The following is a 19,668-nucleotide window of genomic DNA, read 5'->3' as shown; positions in this document are numbered from 1 at the left end:
TATATATCATTTGTGTGACACCCTCTACCCCACATACCATAACACAAATAACAAAAATTGAATAACATAATCTTTTTCATATTTGAAATATCAAACATGTTTAATTCAAATCAAAACTCATGTATTTGTGGAATTAAATAGATATTCATACATCTCACGCAATAAGGAATACAACAGAACAATCAAAAAGCAAAATATAAACTTGCATAGTTTATTTGTTTCTCTCAGGGTTCTCTTAAGAACTCACAGAGTACTCTAATCCATACAATAAACATCTTACTCATATAATTGTCTCTTACAATTGCATTCCCTTATGGTGTGTTTGGATGAGTAATTTTACAAATTCAAGGAATTTGAAATTCTTGGTATTTGAATTACTTTGATTTCAATTTCTATCATTGTTAAAATATTTCGTTTGGCTAAGTCAATTCAACTTTTTTTTAAAATTTTAAATTGTTAATATGGATATGATAATTTGATTCTATCATGATAAAATTGCTTTTAAAAATATATTTATATGTTGAGATTTTTAAATAAAATTTTATAAAAAAAAATGTTAACCAAATTTTAAATATTTAATAATTTTAAAAATTAATTTAGATAATATTTAATAATTTTTCAAGTATTTTTAAATATAATAATTTAATTATAATATAATAAATTTTAAAAAACTTATAAATTAAAGTAAAGAAATCAGAAGTGTCAATTTATTTTTCTAAGTTATTGATTTGTTATTTTTTAGTTTAGTTGTTCATTGAAAAATGTCTTTCTAATGTCATAATTTTATAATTTTAAAGTGTAAATTTTTAGTTAAAAAATTAAAAGTTTCTTATTTTATGTTAATAAAATAATATCTTTTAATTTCTTTATTTTTATGTTTAAAAACAAACTATAAATTAATGTAATTTAGATTTAAAAGTGACAAGGATAATTTACAAGTTTTTAATTATTTTTTTTAACTTTAATTGCTCCTAAATGAAGGAAAAAAAGTAAGAAAACAAGATATCTTGAAACCCTTCATTGAGTCATATCAGAATATTTATTATAATTTTAATTATGATTTTTATAATCTTTTGATTTAATACTGGATTTCTTTTGATTATAATATTTTAATGTATTTTATTTGAAGTATCAGTTAAAATATTTTATTATCTTTTCATTTTAATTTATTGTAAAATAATTAGAATATTTAATTTAGTATCATAAAAAAATAATCATTTTAAGATTTAATTTATTTAATTTCATTATTTATTATAATACTTTTAGTTATTGTATTGATAATTTTTTTAATTAAAATATATTTCAAAATTTTAGTTAATTCATTATCATTCACTTATTTTATTAAAAAATGATCAAATATAATTTATTTTCAATTAATTTAATAAAATAAAAACTTTAAAATATATATTTAAAATCTGTAACAATTTCTTAAATACTAATATTTAATTAATTTTAATATAGACTAAATTTAATATTAGAAAATTTATTGTGATTTTAGTTATAATTTTTATTATGTTTTGATTTAATATTGGATTTCTTTTGATTATAAAACATAGTAAATAAAATCTAAAATCTGTATCAATATCTTTGATAAAAATATTTAATTAATTTTTAGTTTCCCTCTGAAACCATAGGTGAAATTGGAGAAGATCAGCAGTGGTGTGCCTGTAGCCCATCCCTGACAGCGGATTGCCACTGCTTCACCTCTGGCTGGAACGCCACTACCTTCTCTACCCATTGGTACGACTCATTCACTATCTTTCCATCCCAGCCGGCTTCCCTAGAACAAGACATTAGCAGTTAGCAGTTAGCAATGTGGAGAAAAATATTTGGGCACTCTAGGTGAAATTTGCTTCTTCAAAGGTAAAGTTAATAAAATTTCCCTAAAGCATAAACAATTCCACTTAATTAGAACTAATAAATGAATCCCTAAACATTGAGAGATCCCTGTGGAGAGAGTTAGCTATCAAATATAAAAATTAAAAATTAAAAATAAAATTTATAAAACTATAAGAAAAATAAAATAATAATCATGGATGAAGTATAAGAGATGAGTTAATAAAAATGAAAAATAAAATGTAGAAAAGATAAGATATTTTACACACTTTAGTTTTGGTTGTGGTAAGGAAGCAAGTATTTTTCTAGAAGCAAGAGTGTTTTATAAGTGAAAGCTGAAAGAAAACCCTAAACCCTTTGCATTTCCATTATCCAACGATGGCGACTCAGATCCTCTCTCGCGTCTTCCCCAAAACCCTAACCCTAACCCCCTTCCTCTCCCGCTCCCTCTCCCTCTCCGCCACCGCTCCTCCCTCCCTCTCCGCCCTCTCCTTCCTCCGCCGCATCTCCCTCGCGGCCTCCCCCGCCCTCCGCTGCCTCCTCCTCCCCGCCACCCCCTCCCTCCGCGCCCTCTCCACACGCGCCACCACCTCCTCCCTCAACGACCCCAACCCCAACTGGTCCAACCGCCCCCCCAAGGAAACCATCCTCCTCGACGGCTGCGACTTCGAACACTGGCTCGTCATCATGGAGAAGCCCGAAGGCGATTACGATGAAGATATAAAGTAGGTTGTGAATGAAGTGATGGTTTTAATCTGTTGGTATTTTTAGAAGCTTGAATGGAATTTGTGACTTTAGCTTCGGTTTTCCGTTATTGTGTTGTGCAGATGAGTAATTTCACGAAGGAGGAGTTTGTGCATATTCTACGTCGACAGAGCACTGGCTTTTCGAGGGGAAGCTCAAAATACAAGGGAGTTACTCTTCATAAGTGCGGGCGGTGGGAAGCTTGCATGGGACAGTTTCTTGGGAAAAAGTGAGATAACAAAACCCTTTGGTTCAATTCAGTAATCGATGAATCTGACATGGTTTGATCACCTGCATTTTAATTGGATCAATTAAGTATTAAACGCTATTTTACTTGGGTTGGTTTCGTTCGTGATGAATCAGAGTTCAGTTTTTAAGTTGGCCATGGTTTATTGCTTGCCTGCAGGTATATATATCTGGGGCTATTTGACAGCGAGTTAGAGGCTGCAAGGTTTTATCAATCCTATATCAAAACATCTCAGACTAAATTCCTAAACATTTTGGATTCCATATATTTATTTACACACACATTTTGTGTCATTGACTTGCTGTGTAATAATTCCAGAGCTTATGATAGGGCTGCTATCAAGTGCAATGGAAGGGAAGTAGTTACAAACTTCGAGCCCAGCTTGTATGAAGGGGATATGATTTCTTAGTCTGATAATGAAGGTACCACTTGTTTATCCTTGATAATCTTCTTTTTTATTAATTTATTTGTTTTAGTTGCCTCCTAATCTGCTTAATGATTGAAATATGAAGTCTTGCACTGACATGTTGATTCTGACACTATTCAGATAGCAAGCAAAATCTTGATCTTAACTTGGGCATAGCTCCCCCTTCTTACACTGACGGTCAAATCAAGAACACACCCAACAATGGGAGTGGTTTGAAGGTTCCGCACGGCTGGGACCAAATACCCGTCGATAAGAGAGTTATGGTAAGGTGGAGAGTGTTATATGGCCATATATGGTTTGATTTAATTCTTGAGTCTCGAATTTCCCTAGCCCCTCTGTTTTTTCACGTGTTTATGAATTTGTAGTTTGTATTCTCAGCTTTCATTGTATATTTTCACTTTGCTTAATAGCTTGAGCACTCTGGATCAAGATCACTGCCTGTTCAGCCACCTCCTGGCTTCTCCATGGCATCCGAGCGTCATTCTTCCGTCTGGAGTGGTAGCAATTTCTTTCCCATCTGTGAGGTGATTTTCACATATTCTGGCAACCATAATTAATTTTGCCTTACTTTGTTCTGCGTTACATACTAATTATGGTTTTATATTCACAGGAAACAGCAATAGAGAAGAGGATGGAAGCTGGTCCCATGCCAAATTGGGCATGGCAAGTCCAAGGTCCTTACGACGGGGCAACTCTTACTCCACCGTTCTCTACTGCAGCATCATCAGGATTCCCTTCAACAAAAATACCATCAGTTGCGGATAGTCAAATTCATTTTCCAAACATGACATTCCTCCACCCACATTTTCCACCATCAATCACTAACTCCAGCACCATATCCACTTTCTACTGCGGTACCTAAAAGTATTGCCAGGTAGAGCAATGTTACAATTGCAAATCTTCTTGACTTCAGCGTATGGTTGATAAACTAGTAGGACTATAAGTAGCAATAAAATTAGATATTTCTGCAGAGCTTAAGAAATGGAAGATTAGAAATAGGAGCCCCAAGACGTGCAATTAGATATTTTATAATAAAATGAAAAGATAGGCACATTGCACATTCGCACTCTGTACCAGGTCAGTTTCAAAAACATACATGAAAACAAGTGAATAATATGCTAGTATTCAAGGTATTAGCTTTCAGTTGCTTTGATATTAGAGAAAGGAAAATATGGCAACTAATAGGCACTACTGTCTTGGCCTTCGTGTTCTGATTGTACTAATGGTTACCGGTGTTAGACAACCTTTTACTTGTAGAGATGTGAGTTTTCTTTGTTTTCATTTTCAAAATATCACATTTTATAAAATAAAAAATATATGGTACAATAACTTGATTAAACAATAGTTAAATCTTTAGTTGCCTGATTGTTTTCTTAGATTCTGTGGAAGTATAATTTTAGAGTAGCTTGGTTGTGGTGGAGTGTCATTTTTTAAAATTATTGAGGGGATTATTGTCATCAACTCACATTCGGGTCTTTTTAAATAAGATATATTGGCATATGTAAATTTGATAATCAATTGATGCAGGCATGTTCAAGGCATGTTAATTTTTTTGGTGTGTTGATAGTTTTAATGACTATTTTACTGTAAGGCTTAATTGTATGTGCATGTTCGTAACTTTTTTGGTGTCTTGATATGTTCAATGATGATGTCAAGTTCAATTTTTTTAACATCTAGCAATTGGATTGGTACTTTTGTTGTGTTGGAAGCTCACCTATTAACTCTAATTTGAACTCCAAGTTATTCTCTAGTTTGCTTTCAAGTACTATTGTCATTTCAAATGATTATTTATGCAAGAATTTAGAATGTTATAGCACTGCTAGCAGCTATTTAACAAGATGGTGGCAGGATCAAGCAAATTCCTCGTCTCTTGGGACCTGGTCTCAACAAGGCAGGCACGTTTTATTGTTTCGGGTTTACGATTTTGATCCTCTTGGATGTTTTAGAGTGTACTTGGTGATTTGCTTGTTCTGATCAGTTCACATAATACATTGTTGTGTTCTTGTTAATTTCTGGTCACATTGCGCTATATTATATTTACTTGGATGTTTTTAAACACTAACTACATAATTTTTTTGAGTGGCTTTGGTTATCCTTTTGAATTGGCTCTACTATCCCTTGCTTTTAATTTGATTCCCTGCTTTTTAGAATTGTTATATTTTGGGTTTCTGATTTCAATATTGCTTTAGCTGAACCTTATTTTGATGTTTTGCACCACTTTGCAGGGAAGTTCCCAACACTTGTGACTCACCAAGAAACTCTCGAGTCAGAGGTTAATGAGAGTAAGGCTATTCCAGCTTAAGAAGGTGCTCTGCATGGGAGTAGCTGTGGGGAATGTTAGCATGGAGGAAAATCAAATCTTCCAAAATGTACAACTGAGTGTTAACTTCCTTGTCTCATTGAGTAAAAAACTCTATCTTAGTAATGCATACAGTTTATTTAATGTGATAATGTACATAAATTTAAAAATTAGTTTATTATAATTTTCTATTATGTATTCCTAAAAACTTTATTCTGCACTGTATTCGAATGAAAAAAAAAATATTTTAGTCAACAATTGTTCATGAATAGTCTTAGAATAAAATAAATAAAAAAAATTATTTATGAGTAATTTTAAAATAAAATATAAAAAAAGGCATACATACTCATGATGTATGAAGAGATTATTTTAGAAAGTTAAAGCAAATGAATAAAAATTAAAAATAACAGTTATTTTTTGTTAGAAATAAAATATAATATGTAGGAGTATATTCTGGATCTGTCCTCTAAAATTTGGTTATCATTATTTCAAATATTTTATCACTAAATTATTAGTTAATATCTAAATCCTGTGGGAATATCTGATTAAGATTCCCTGCTGATGAAATCCACAAGGTGGTGGACTTTGCGGTGCAATCGAAATCATTTTTTTTAAAAGAAAGGGCACAGCCCAAAAAAGAAATTTAAAACCCACGCGAAAAAAATCGTAGAACTTACATCAATTAGTGAGGGAATAAATCCCTCGCAATTTGTGAGGGATTAAATCCCTCGCAATTTGTGAGGGATTAAATCCCTCGCACTTTGTGAGGGATTAAATCCCTCGCAATTTGTGAGGGATTTTGTGTCATCACAATTTGTGACGGACTCACATACCTCTCAATCCCTCACAAATTGCGAGGGATTTAATCCCTCACAAATTGCGAGAGATTTAATCCCTCACAAATTGCGACGGATTTTTATTAATTTCTAAACATTTATTGTTAGAAATTAGTGACGGAAATTATATTGTTTGTGATGCCTTAATTCCGTCACTAATTGTGACGGAGAAAATAATCCGTCACTAAATATTTTGTGACGCCAAATTTTGTGACGGAATCATTTCCGTCACAAATTCCGTCACTAATTTATTTGTGACGGATTTTTTCCCTCTCTAATTTTAATTTTTCTAGTAGTGTGGAACGGGCCGTTTCAAAAGTGAAACGGGCCGTTTCAAAAGTGAAACGGGCCGTTCCGGAATAAAGAAATTTCCTAAAAAACATAGTTGAGAACGGGCCATTCCGGTTGGAGAACGGGCCGTTCTGGTTTGGAGAACGGGCCGTTGTGAAAGTTGAACGGGCCGTTCTGTTGGGATTGAGAACGACCCGTTCCAATTTTGGAACGGGCCGTTCCAGTTGAGATTTTTGCTTGGTTTTGGAGGGTCCAGAATGGTCGTTCCACTTTTGGAATGGGCCGTTCCGGGTTAGCTGAGGCAGATTCCTATAAATAGGAGGCCTTACCTCTCATTTTCACACATCTCTCATTCTCTCTTCCTATTCTCTTCTGTTCTTCCTTCTTCCCCTCTTCTTCTCTCTGAAGACCATGGGGCACTTAGAGGAGGAGACCAAGAGATCCCTGTTGTAGTTTCAATTGCTGGTTATCCAGGTACGAGGGAAAATGAAATTATTTATATGTAGAGTTACATGAGGGAATTGGGTAGAGGAAGAATCCCTTAGGATTATGAGCAATATTATAATTATTTCTGTTTGGAGAATTATTGTTTTTATTTGATTCTGTATGAATTTAGGAGTATGAATATATGATTAATTTGTAAAAATGATGCTCTGGGAGAGAGAACGAAATTATAGAAAAATGCTTGTAGGCTAGGTTTTGGAAAAATTGGAATATTTCTGTTTGAGAAATTGATGATCCCATTAGATTCTGCATGTGTTGAGGATTAGAAATACATATTTAATTTGTAAGAATGATGATCTGAGAGGGAGAACGAAACTGTAGAAAAGTGTCTGAGTTAGGTTTTGGAATAATTGGGGGTTTTTACTATTTATGTTAAAATTTTATTAAATTGATAATTCTATTAATTATTTTATTAATTTATGAATGTTATTGTTATATATTTTATAAGAATTGAAAATCTAGATGTGAATTGCTTGAGAGATGTGTAAACCCTTATTTTGTTAGACTTATCTGTTGAGTATGTGATATGGAATCGTGATATGAGATGAGATGTTGTATGGACATGATTAAGAGTTTGATTGCGATGTGTTTCGTCACACTAATGACTAGGGATGGCACGACCCCTAGGTAAGTGGTGCTACAGGGAGGGTGTGACCCTAGCATGGTGGGGGATGAGTAAGACAGTTAACACACACCACTTATGTCGATTATGGCAGCCCTGACATAGGGTTAATTGCAAGAGATTGTATGGATTGTAATGGGATTGTGGTTCCTCACACTGATGTTTCAGGGACGAGCGTACTCCTGGATGATCAGGGATGATAGGAACCCTGGGTAGGTGATGCTTCAGGGACGAGCGTACTCCTGGATGATCAGGGATGATACGAACCCTGGTATGGTGTGGGTTGAGTGAGGCAATTAACCCGTATCACTTGTGTCAGATGTGGCGAGGTCTTGGCATAGTGTTAATTGTAAGATTGGCTTGAATTATGGTTGTGAAAATGATATTGTTAATCGTAAAATTGTGTGGATTGTGATGGATTGATAAATTATGATACATGCTTGTATATATATGAATTAGGATGAGATTTCATTATGATGTGGTTGTATGTACTTTGCATATAGATATTTTCTTTTCTCACCGTATAAATTGTGGATGTTTTAGGTGAGGATGATCCGGTTACGAGTGACATCTAGAATGCCAACAGTTGAATTGTGGGTATGCTATGATATTGTGACATCGGGGCAGAGGATTTTTAGGACATAGATTTTATATGGATTTGGAATTGTAAATATGATTTTGAAAACAATTTGTAAACTTTCAAGTTTTATTTTCAATTATTATGTTGGTTATGGATAAATGAATATGAAGGTTTTATGTGAACCCTTTTACCAACGTTAAAAATTTTATTTCCTTAGTTTATTTATATTATTACAATATATGTGTTGGGGTAGTAAGGGTGTCACATTTAGTGGTATCAGAGCAGGTCGATCCAATCGGCCGTGAGTTATGAGTCTACTATGCTTGTTTGGTAGATGAATGATAGAATGAATTGATTGTGGAATTTATTGATATGTTAGTATGATGATTGATTTTGTTTGTTGTTATTTAATTGTGTTGTTGGTGTTGTTGTGTATAGTTTTTTCAGAATTTGGCTAAAAGACATGATATTGATTAGTTGATGTTATTCATGATTACTCATTGGTTTTGATACTTCTTACTTACGTAAGAAGTAGTGGATGAATGTTATCGCTCGTGTTACGAGCATATGTGCCAGTAGTAGTGGATGAACCCTTGCTAATCAACTAGAAATTATTGGGACCTTAGATTTGGGTGAGACGTTGATTTGTCGAGAGTTTACGGTTAATGGAATTTCTGGAATCTATAGTGGTAGCAATTGAATCCAAGAAGGTTGTATCTAAGAATTGGAGTTTTGAGATTTTTGATGAGAGATTGGAACGTTGATAATTTCCTTGAGTATTGGTGCTTGCATGATAACCTTTTATGGTTTAGGTAGCATGTGAATTTTATTCTCTAAGTCTTTTGTATCGAATATGTGAGCTGTTAGGATTGTAGTGGAAAGCTTGAATAGGAGTTTAAGGTGGAAAGGAGTGAGTTTGGAATGGTTGAGGTATTTTGTGGAATGTTAGTACACTATCGTTGTATGGTATATGGGATATTTTCGCTGCAGTTTTGTTGTGCTAATATGAGTGTCGTATTGACAGAATTAGATTTTGTGGTCTTCATGAAAGTGGTGGCTTTGGATATTATCTTTCCAATGGAACTGGAATAAGATAAAATAGAGGTCTAGAACTTCTCATAACTGCTTTGGTGATCAAAAGTCTAGTTGTAAGCGCTGAATATATTTGTTTAGTTTTTGAATTTTTTAGCTAAGAAGATGATTTTATTTAGAATCTCATGTCTTCGTAAGAGTTATAACTTATTCCCTTAGATTTCTTTTGAAATAGGTTGAGATTATTTTGATGAGTATAACTCTTTGTGTGTCATTTGCTTTGACATTGTTGAAGGGAGGTATATGCTATCATGATGTTTTGAGTTATTAGGCATAGCAAGGATAGAAACTGATTTGGAGATGATGTTCTTTGAGGTGTTGTCACTGAAAGGATGTTTAAGGTGATATGATGCTATGTGGTAAGGTTAATTCATGCTATATGGTGTAAACGATGATTGATTCGTATATGCATGTATGTTGATATGAGGATAAATGACTTTATGGATCAATTAGTGGATGTTTGTGTATTAATGAGATTGACCTTAGGATGTGATATCATCATATTAAGAGTAAGTGTGAAGATATATCCAAGATAAATTTAGGATAGATTATCTAAGTATGATTTTTGATTGTATGAGTTGAGTGTTCTAAGCCATGTAATTTCTTGTGGAGGTAAAACGTAGATCTATCTAAGATAGAAGTTGTGCTTAAGTGAGAGATACTTGAGTCTATTAGCGAGGTTATGAGTTTCTTGGATTAGCTCATTGTTGTTGGATATTGATTGAGTAACTTTCTAAGATAGCATTACCTTTGAACAGATTGAGTAAGAAGAGTGTTATTTTTGTGTGAGATAGTAAGTGTGAGAGTAGTTTCCAAATTCTTAAGGAAAGATCGACTAGTGCACTAGTGTGAGCATTGGCCGATCTTAGTAAGCCTTTTGTGGTATGGGTTGATGTTTCTAAGATAGGTTTGGGTGGAGTGTTGATGTAAGAAGGAAAGGTAGTAGCTTGTGATTCTAGGCAATTGAAAACTCATTAGAGGAATTACCTTACCTGTGATTTTTTTTTGTTAGCAGTTGTAATATTTAGAGATACTGCCTATATGATTCTAAGCTTGAGGTATTTATTGATAATTAGAGCCTTAATTATCTGTTGACTGAAGGAGTTAATTATTAGACAAAAGAGATAGTTTAACTTTCTGGAGGACTAATATTTCAAACTTAGTTGTTATTTGAGTAAAGTCATTATGGTGACCGATGTTTTGTGTAGGAAACCTTTATATTTATCTTCCCTTATGATTAGAGAGATGAATCCTTTTGGCTCAAATTATAGATTTAAGTTTGGCTTATAAGGTTACCCTTAATAGTGTGAGACTAAGTATGACTTGAGTAACGAATGGATTGTTAAAGGAAATTGGAGAAGCATAATTTTGGTGACAAGATATGAGGCTATAGGATAAGGTGATGGATAAGAGTTTAACTTGGGTGTAGATGGAGTGGTGAAATTAGAGATATGATATGTATACCTAGTGAACTTACGCTTAGGTGCTTAATCTTTAAAGATGATCATAGAAGTAAAAACAATATTGTGGCAGATGCCTTGATTATGATGACCTCTGGTATATCATTTATGATGATTTAAGGGTTGGATTTGATTGAAGAATTTAGAGACTTATGCTTTGTGTGTGAGATTATCCTTGGGGGCATTGAATTGATTATGTTGAAAGTGACTAGTGAATTAATGAATGAGATTAGAGAAGCCTAGGAGTTAGAGTCTTTCTTAGAGAACCAAGTGGAAAAGATTGGTAGGAGTATAGCTAACTTTTCTGAGTAGAATCGATGTTGTTTCGAGGTGCAAGAACAAATTTGAGTGCTTAGTAACCTTCAATTAAGAAAGATGATTTTAGAGGAAGGACATTCATTTAGGAGCTACTGAGATGTATTGGGACCTTAGGGGACGTATCAGAGTGGTGCAGCGGAAGCGTGGTGGCCTAAGGTGAAGAGAGGAGTAGGGAAATTGTATGCTCTTGTTTAGTATGCAAGAAGTCTTTAAGAATTTTTGTAGCACTTAGACGTCCCATTTTGGAACTGTAATGGTGAGTGGATAGACCTTAATTGTAGGTTTGTCTGAGACGCTTAAGAGATCGATTCTATTTGTGTTTTAGAGGATAGGCTCGCCAAGTTTACTTGTTTTACCCTTAGATATCCTTTGGTGAAATTGATAGAGTTGTACATCAATAAGGTAGTGAGGTTGCATGAGAATTAGAAAGTAAGAAGCGAGGAGTCTACCATTGCAAAAATTTCGGGGACGAAATTTCTTAAAGGAGGGGAGTATTGTAATAGCCCAAATTTTCACTGGGCCGTGGGCCCAATTCGTTTCCTGGAACGGGTTGTTTCAAAAGTGAAACGGGCCGTTCCGAAATAAAGAAATTACCTAAAAAACATAGTTGAGAACGGGATGTTCCGGTTGGAGAACGGGCCGTTTCGGTTGGAGAACTGGTCGTTCTGGTTTGGAGAACGGGTCGTTCTGAAAGTAGAACGAGCTGTTCTGCTGTGATTGAGAACGGGCCGTTCCGATTTTGGAACGGGCCGTTCCAGTTGAGATTTTTGCTTGGTTTTAGAGGGTCCAGAACGACCTTCCACTTTTGGAACGGGCCGTTCCGGGTTAGCTGAGGCAGATTCCTATAAATAGGAGGCCTTACCTTTCATTTTCACACATCTCTCATTCTCTCTTCCTATTCTCTTCTGTTCTTCCTTCTTCCCCTCTTCTTCTCTCTGAAGACCATGGGGCACTTAGAGGAGGAGACCAAGAGATCCCTGTTGTAGTTTCAATTACTGTTTATCCAGGTACGGGGGAAAATGAAATTATTTATATGTAGAGTTACATGAGGGAATTGGGTAGAGGAAGAATCCCTTAGGATTATGAGAAATATTATAATTATTTCTGTTTGGAGAATTATTGGTTTTAGTTGATTCTGTATGAATTTAGGAGTATGAATATATGATTAATTTGTAAAAATGATGCTCTGGGAGAGAGAACGAAATTATAGAAAAGTGCCTGTAGGCTAGGTTTTGGAAAAATTGGAATATTTCTGTTTGAGAAATTGATGATCCCATTAGATTCTGCATGTGTTGAGGATTAGAAATACATATTTAATTTGTAATAATGATGATCTGAGAGGGAGAACGAAACTGTAGAAAAGTGCATGTGAGTTAGGTTTTGGAATAATTGGGGGGTTTTACTGTTTATGTTAAAATTTTATTAAATTGATAATTATATTAATTATTTTATTAATTTATGAATGTTATTGTTATATATTTTATAAGAATTGAAAATCTAGATGTTAATTGCATGAGGGATGTGTAAACCCTTATTTTGTTAGACTTATCTGTTGAGTATGTGATATGGAATCGTGATATGAGATGAGATGTTGTATGGACATGATTAAGAATGTGATTGCGATGTGTTTCCTCACACTAATGACTAGGGATGGCACGGCCCCTGGGTAAGTGGTGCTACAGGGAGGGTGTGACCCTAGCATGGTGTGGGATGAGTAAGACAATTAACACACACCACTTATGTCGATTATGGCAGCCCTGGCATAGGGTTAATTGCAAGAGATTGTATGGATTGTAATGGGATTGTGGTTCCTAACACTGATGCTTCAGGGAAGAGCGTACTCCTGGATGATCAGGGATGATACGAACCCTGGGTAGGTGATGCTTCAGGGACGAGCGTACTCCTGGATGATCAGGGATGATATGAACCTTGGTATGGTGTGGGTTGAGTGAGGCAATTAACCTGTATCACTTGTGTCAGATGTGGCGAGGTCTTGGCATAGTGTTAATTGTAAGATTGGCTTGAATTATGGATGTGAAAATGATATTGTTAATCGTAAAATTTTGTGGATTGTGATGGATTGATAAATTATGATACATGCTTGTATATATATGAATTATGATGAGATTTCATTATGATGTGGTTGTATGTACTTTGCATATATATATTTTCTTTTCTCACCATATAAATTGTGGATGTTTTAGGTGAGGAAGATCCGGTTACGAGTGACATCTAGAATGCCAACAGTTGAATTGTGGGTATGCTCTGATATTGTGACATCGGGGTATAGGATTTTTAGGACATAGATTTTATATGGATTTGGAATTGTAAATATGATTTTGAAAACAATTTGTAAACTTTCAAGTTTTATTTTCAATTATTATGTTGGTTATGGATAAATGAATATGAAAGTTTTATGTGAACCCTTTTACCAACGTTAAAAATTTTATTTCCTTAGTTTATTTATATTATTACAATATATGTGTTGGGGTAGTAAGGGTGTCACAGTTAGTAATTAACTTATTATTAGTTTGTGCATATATACTGCTATAAGTATATAAAATATATCAATGATCATATTCTTGTTTTTGAGAAGTCTCTGGATCATCATTTTTTTTCTTTCTATTTAGTACACAAACTAGGCATAAGCTCTTAAAATGATTAGACAGTTTCAGACACACAAACCGATTATATATGTGTAATACCCATTTTTTTTATTATTTATTTATCAATGGCATTTTCGTAAACTTTCTTAAAGATAGAGGGTGTTTGGGTAACTTGGAACGGGTTGTTCCAAAAGCGGAACGAGCCGTTCCAAGCACCAAAAATGAACTAGATTTAAAGATTGAGAACGGGCCCAGAACGGGCTGTTCCAACAAGGAGAACGGGCCGTTCTGATTTTGTAACGGGCCGTTCTGGAAGGAGCACGGGCCGTTCTGGATGAGTCTCGGAACGGGCCGTTCTGGTTTTGGAACGGGTCGTTCCAGTTCAAAATTTTACGTGGATTTTTCAGGCCCAGAACGGGCGTTCCGCTTTTGGAACGGGCCGTTCCGGGTTAGGCAGGCAGAACTCTATAAATAGGGGGTTGGGGCTGTTGGAAAAGCAGGATTGAGAGAGAGGGTCCTAGAGAGAGAAAGAGGAGAGAGAGAGAGAGAGAAAGGGAGAGGAGGGGAAAGAAAGGAAGAGGAATCCAGTAGAGGAGGTTCTGCTAGGGGAGAGAAAAGAGGAGGGAGAGGAGGAGATTCTGCCCGAGTTTCGGTGCTTGTTTAAGGAAGAGGAGGAGGTTCTGCCTGAGTTTTGGTTCAGGTTTATCCAAGTAAGGGTAGTACTTATAAGACTTAATCTAGTATGTATGAGCATGATAAGGGTAGTATAACTTTTAATATGTTATTTTGTTTATATGAAGATTATCATTTGTTTAAGTTGATGATTGTTTTAAGTGTTTAGTTATTTATGTTATTATATTGAATAATTTGGCATGGTTATGGAAATTTTTGGTATGTAATTATGGAATATGCTATATGTGTGTGGTTTGGAAAGCTAATAGAACTTAGAGGAGTAAGGTTATGGTATGGATTAGATCTCTTGGTGAGATCAGGATATAATCTTTGGAAAAATATGGAATTTGGGAATCCCATGATGAGGATTCCAATGTGGAACTTTTCCAAAGGTTATATAATAAATCACTTCAGATGTTGGGTGGATTCTGAAGTACTCCTCTAAGTATTCTATTTGCTACCGGTATGGGTCTAGGCCGAGTTATACCGATGGATGAGGTGGCCCCACCAGGGTTACGTGACGACGTAATCCAATTGTATATTTTCCATGAGAGGTTAGGCGTGGGACATGGGTTGCTGACATGTTTCACCGTATCAACACTTGGTTTGGATGGTGTTGAGGCCAACATTTGGTTTGGATGTGTTGGTTACATCATGGATTATACAGTGGTGTGACTTTGTTTTGGATGTGGAGTATGTATACATATGGTATGGATTGTATACATTGGTTATGGATTCTTTATTATCATAAAATATGTATGCATTGGCATGGATGTGTATACAATATATTTTGGATTGGTCTATATTTAGCTTGGAAATGACTTGTTGGTCTGGATAAATACCGTGAATAAATATCTGTTTTAATGATATTTTATTATGATGTACTATGATTGGTTTTATATGTGTTAACCCTTATATTTCCATGATGGATTGTGATGATCTCACTATGTGGGGGAGCAGATCAGGTGTGAGGCCTTGGAATAGCAAGGAATCTTTTGGATAGCTGCTTTGAGGAGTGGCTAGGTTTAGAGCTTGACCAACACCTAGGATGTCTTATTTTGATGTCTTCATGACGTTGTAATTATATTACCTTTTTGGATTACTGTATAACCTTACTGAGGATGACTCTACTATAAAATTATGTTATATATTTTAGAAACAATTTTATATGTTATTGTATATTTACACTCTAGCGTAGCTAGCTCTTATTCTATTTTCTTTTATATATATTATTTATCTTTGGTTGGTTCTAGATGTGACGGCCTAGGGTGGGTCGTTACAATATGTACATTTTCTTATCTTGCCCAAATAAACAGACAAGGCTAAGCTTTTCATTTTCAATTCTGTTTTCACTAAAACATGGTGATGCTGCATATTGTCCTCTTAGAATATTTTCTCTTGACTCCTAGCTACTAAACTGGTCTAAATTCTCCAACACAATTCCAAATTTTAAGCATTAGATCATGTGATTCAACTGTCAAAAAGGGAAATATGCCTTTTAACTAATCGTGGGTCCTCCAATTACTCATAGAAAGCATTTGATTGGTAGGTGAAATTGAAAAAAATTTTAAGGATAGGTAAAAAAAGGAAGCAATTAAAAAAGTTAAAGAAAAGTAGTAAACTCGGAAAGAAAAATGAATGGAAAGGTAATTGATTTGAAAGAGATAATATGTTTAATTGATTTTGTGTCTTTCAAATTTTGAATACTTGAATTTATACTAGTAATCATCCTAAGTAGTTGTTGTGGTGTCTTCATGTTTCTTGGCCATTACTCGAAGCAACCTTCAATTGCTCGATTAATTTGGCCCAAATTCGACAAATTTCATACTTAGCATGTGCCTTAAGTTTCTATTTTATGGAGAATGCTTCTAAATTTTCAAGATCCTCTCTCCACAGTGCTTCTGAGTTGTTTAGGATCATGATTCTTGTTATTTTGTCTTGTATGATCTTTTAAATTTGAAATATTGTTTAGAGTTACTGTTAAGATGATTTTCCTCCGTCAGAATCAACAACCCCAGATTTTGGACCCAATATTTGGATGGTATCCTTACAACTAAACAAGCATTAGCCTTACATATCTTGTACATGTTTAAAAAAATTATCTTATGAATGCATACATGATTAGTTTATTTTTTTATTTTTGTAATTTGTACTTTTTTCACCATTTGATGTTCCTATTATTCTATTTTTCTTTTTTGTTTTGTATGTATGATGGAGGAGAAATATCCTTTGTGCTCAAAGTTTATGTTAACTTAGTTTATTGTGATTGGATTAACGGATAGGTCTAACACAAAGAAAGTCAATCATTAATCAATAAAAATGCAAGCTTATAAGATACTGAACCCCACAAATGTTTTTTTTCCATTTTGTTAGACAGTGAAGGGGAAGATACTTAACCCCAACAATAGCATCCCCCACACTTCACACACCCATTTTGATCTTTTGTGTATACATGCTTAGACTAAAAATTGATGCTTTTTGTTGCCATGACACTATTTGTCTATCAGATGCGTCATGAATATGAGAGCACAATATCATATGTTTTTGATGTTTTGGTGACAACAGTTCTACGAGAGTTGTAGTTTGGTTGGCAAAGTGAAAGAGGAATACAATAAGCTTCAATCTTAAAGGTAATTTCTAGACATGGCTCTTAAGATAAATCATGGATATTCATTTTTTTTTTTTGTCTAACTAAGGGACTATTTAAAATATTATGATGTAATTTTTATTCTTGTATATTGTGATCCCAAGAAACCAAATAGTTTTAAGTGTTTTTTCTTTTTTAATTATTGATGCAGAATATAATTATAAATTATATGTTATGTTCAAGAAGCATACTATTCTACATATTCTATATATTATATCTTACACTATTATATATATATATATATATATATATATATATATATAACATGTAAACATGACAAGTCAATTCAAACTTTTAAATTCTATTACAATATTGTATATTCTTCTATCACAGTTTTCTTAGGAATTTAAGATTCACTTTTATTATTTTAGTATATAGGGATTATAATTGCATATGTATTAGTTTGATACTTGGTGGAGAACTTGTCTATAATAAGTAAAAAGCTTTTTTAAATACTTTATATTTTCCCTTTATTTCAATTAACAAAACATTTCATTTATATAACTGGTCCAATTGACCTTAACAGATTTTTTTTCAATGGACAAGTCTTGGATTGACTTGCCTCAAAATAATCCTCTATATATAGAAGGATTGAATAAATTCTTAGACTTTGCATTTTCTAATCGAAGTGTTGATGGTAAGATAAGATGCCCATGTCCTAAATGCAAGTTCAACAAATGGAAAACTTGGGAATTGGCATACGACCACCTAATTCTTAAACCTTTTCCGAAAGGGTACACAGTTTGGCTGAGACATGGGGAGACAAGTACTCTACATACTACAATTGAAACAACTACAATGCCACAACAAAATGGAGAGAGAATTGTTATTAATGATTCCATATGTGACATGGTCAATGATGCATTTGGGCATCATTCTAATAATAATGATATGGAGGAAGATGATGATGTGTGTCCAGAAGCAAGCCAAACAATACCAGATGATATTATAGAGCTTTTGGAGTTAATGAGGGATGGAGAACAAAGTTTGTATGAAGGATGTGATAAATATTCAAAACTTTCCTTTTCGATCAAGTTTTATCACGTCAAATGTCTATGTAGAATGAGTGATAAAGCAATGTCAATGATATTAGAGTTGTTAGCAGATGCCTTTGAGCATGCTAAAATTCCATGTTCATTTTATGAAGCTAAAAAAATTATTACTAAGCATGGCCGTATGATTGCATGTTGTATTATGGAGAAGACAAAGATAGAGAAACCTGTAAGAAATGTAGTACATCTAGATGGAAACCAGAAAGTAAAAGAATGGTTGATGGTAGCATTATTCATAAAAGAAAAAAGGTGCCTGCAAAAGTTTTAAGGTATTTTCCTTTGAAGCCACGTTTACAGTGGATGTTTATGTCTTCTAAAATAGCTGAGCATATGCGATGGCATGCATCTAATAGTTCAGATGAAGGTATGTTAAGACATCCAAGAGATTCTGAAGCTTGGAAGAGATTTGACTTAATGCATCCTCAATTTGCTTCAGATCCTCGGAATGTACGACTTGGTTTGGCTACTGATGGGTTCAATCCATTTGGCAACTTGAGCAATAATCATAGTATTTGGCCAGTTATACTCATACCCTACAACCTTCCTCCTTGGATGTGTATGAAGCAAAGTTCGTTCATTGTTTCCATGATTATTCCTGGTAAGAAAGCACCAGGAAATGATATTGATATATATTTACAACTATTAATTGATGAGTTGAAAGAGTTATGGAATACTAGATTTAGAACTTTTGATTCATATAGTAGTGAAAGGTTTAACATGGACGCAGCTATATTGTGGACCATTAGTGATTTTCCAGGTCTTGGAACCTTATCTGGATGGAACACACACACCGGGTTAGCATGTCCAAGATGCAACTTTGATTCAACTCCTACTCAACTTCATAATGGGGGAAAATGGTGTTTCATGAATCATCATCGTTTTTTGAGCACAAAGCATAGATTTAGATTACTTAGAAGACGATTTGATGGAAATGTGGAAAATAGAAATCCACCTTAGACTATAACGGATGCAACTGTGTTACAACAACTTGAAAATCTTAATGTTGTCTTTGGGAAAGAACCATAAGTTGAAGTGCCCAAAAGAAAGAAAAGGGGTGTTGGTCATGGTAAGGTAGACCCTCTACAGTGGAGAAACAAGAGCATATTTTTTGAATTGCCTGATTGGGTAGACAATTTATTGCCCCATAATCTTGATGTCATGCACATTGAGAAAAATGTGTGTGATAATGTGGTATTCACATTATTGAATGATTCTCAAAAATCAAAAGACAATTTAAAGGCTCGCAAAGACTTACAAGAATGGGGTATTAGACCTGATCTTTGGCCTGATGTAAATGGTAGATATCCTCCTACTATATACATGTTGACAAATGCTAATAAGGTAATTTTCCTCAGAACTTTGAAGAATGTTATTGTTCCATATGGCTACTCAAGTAACATTAGTAGATGCATTGATGTCAAACAACGTAAGCTTG

The 19,668-nt window shown here is 34.2% G+C and overlaps 1 protein-coding gene across 1 annotated transcript; it reads left to right on the top strand.

Moving 5' to 3' along the window:
• The first annotated feature begins 3,238 nt into the window (after positions 1-3,238).
• Positions 3,239-5,811, top strand: LOC109791696 (uncharacterized). The gene is made up of 3 exons (XM_083075154.1): positions 3,239-3,517; positions 3,665-3,778; positions 3,865-5,811. Exons 1-3 carry the CDS (start codon positions 3,515-3,517, stop codon positions 4,114-4,116), a joined length of 369 nt encoding a protein of 122 aa, XP_082931280.1. The 5' UTR covers positions 3,239-3,514; the 3' UTR covers positions 4,117-5,811.
• The last annotated feature ends 13,857 nt before the right edge of the window (positions 5,812-19,668 follow it).

This window comes from Cajanus cajan, chromosome 5 (genome assembly GCF_000230855.2).
Source record: "Cajanus cajan strain Asha chromosome 5, NIPB_CcT2T_4, whole genome shotgun sequence".
NCBI lineage: Eukaryota > Viridiplantae > Streptophyta > Magnoliopsida > Fabales > Fabaceae > Cajanus > Cajanus cajan.
Note: the sequence above shows the minus strand (reverse complement) of the source record. Positions and strands in the feature narration are given on the sequence as shown.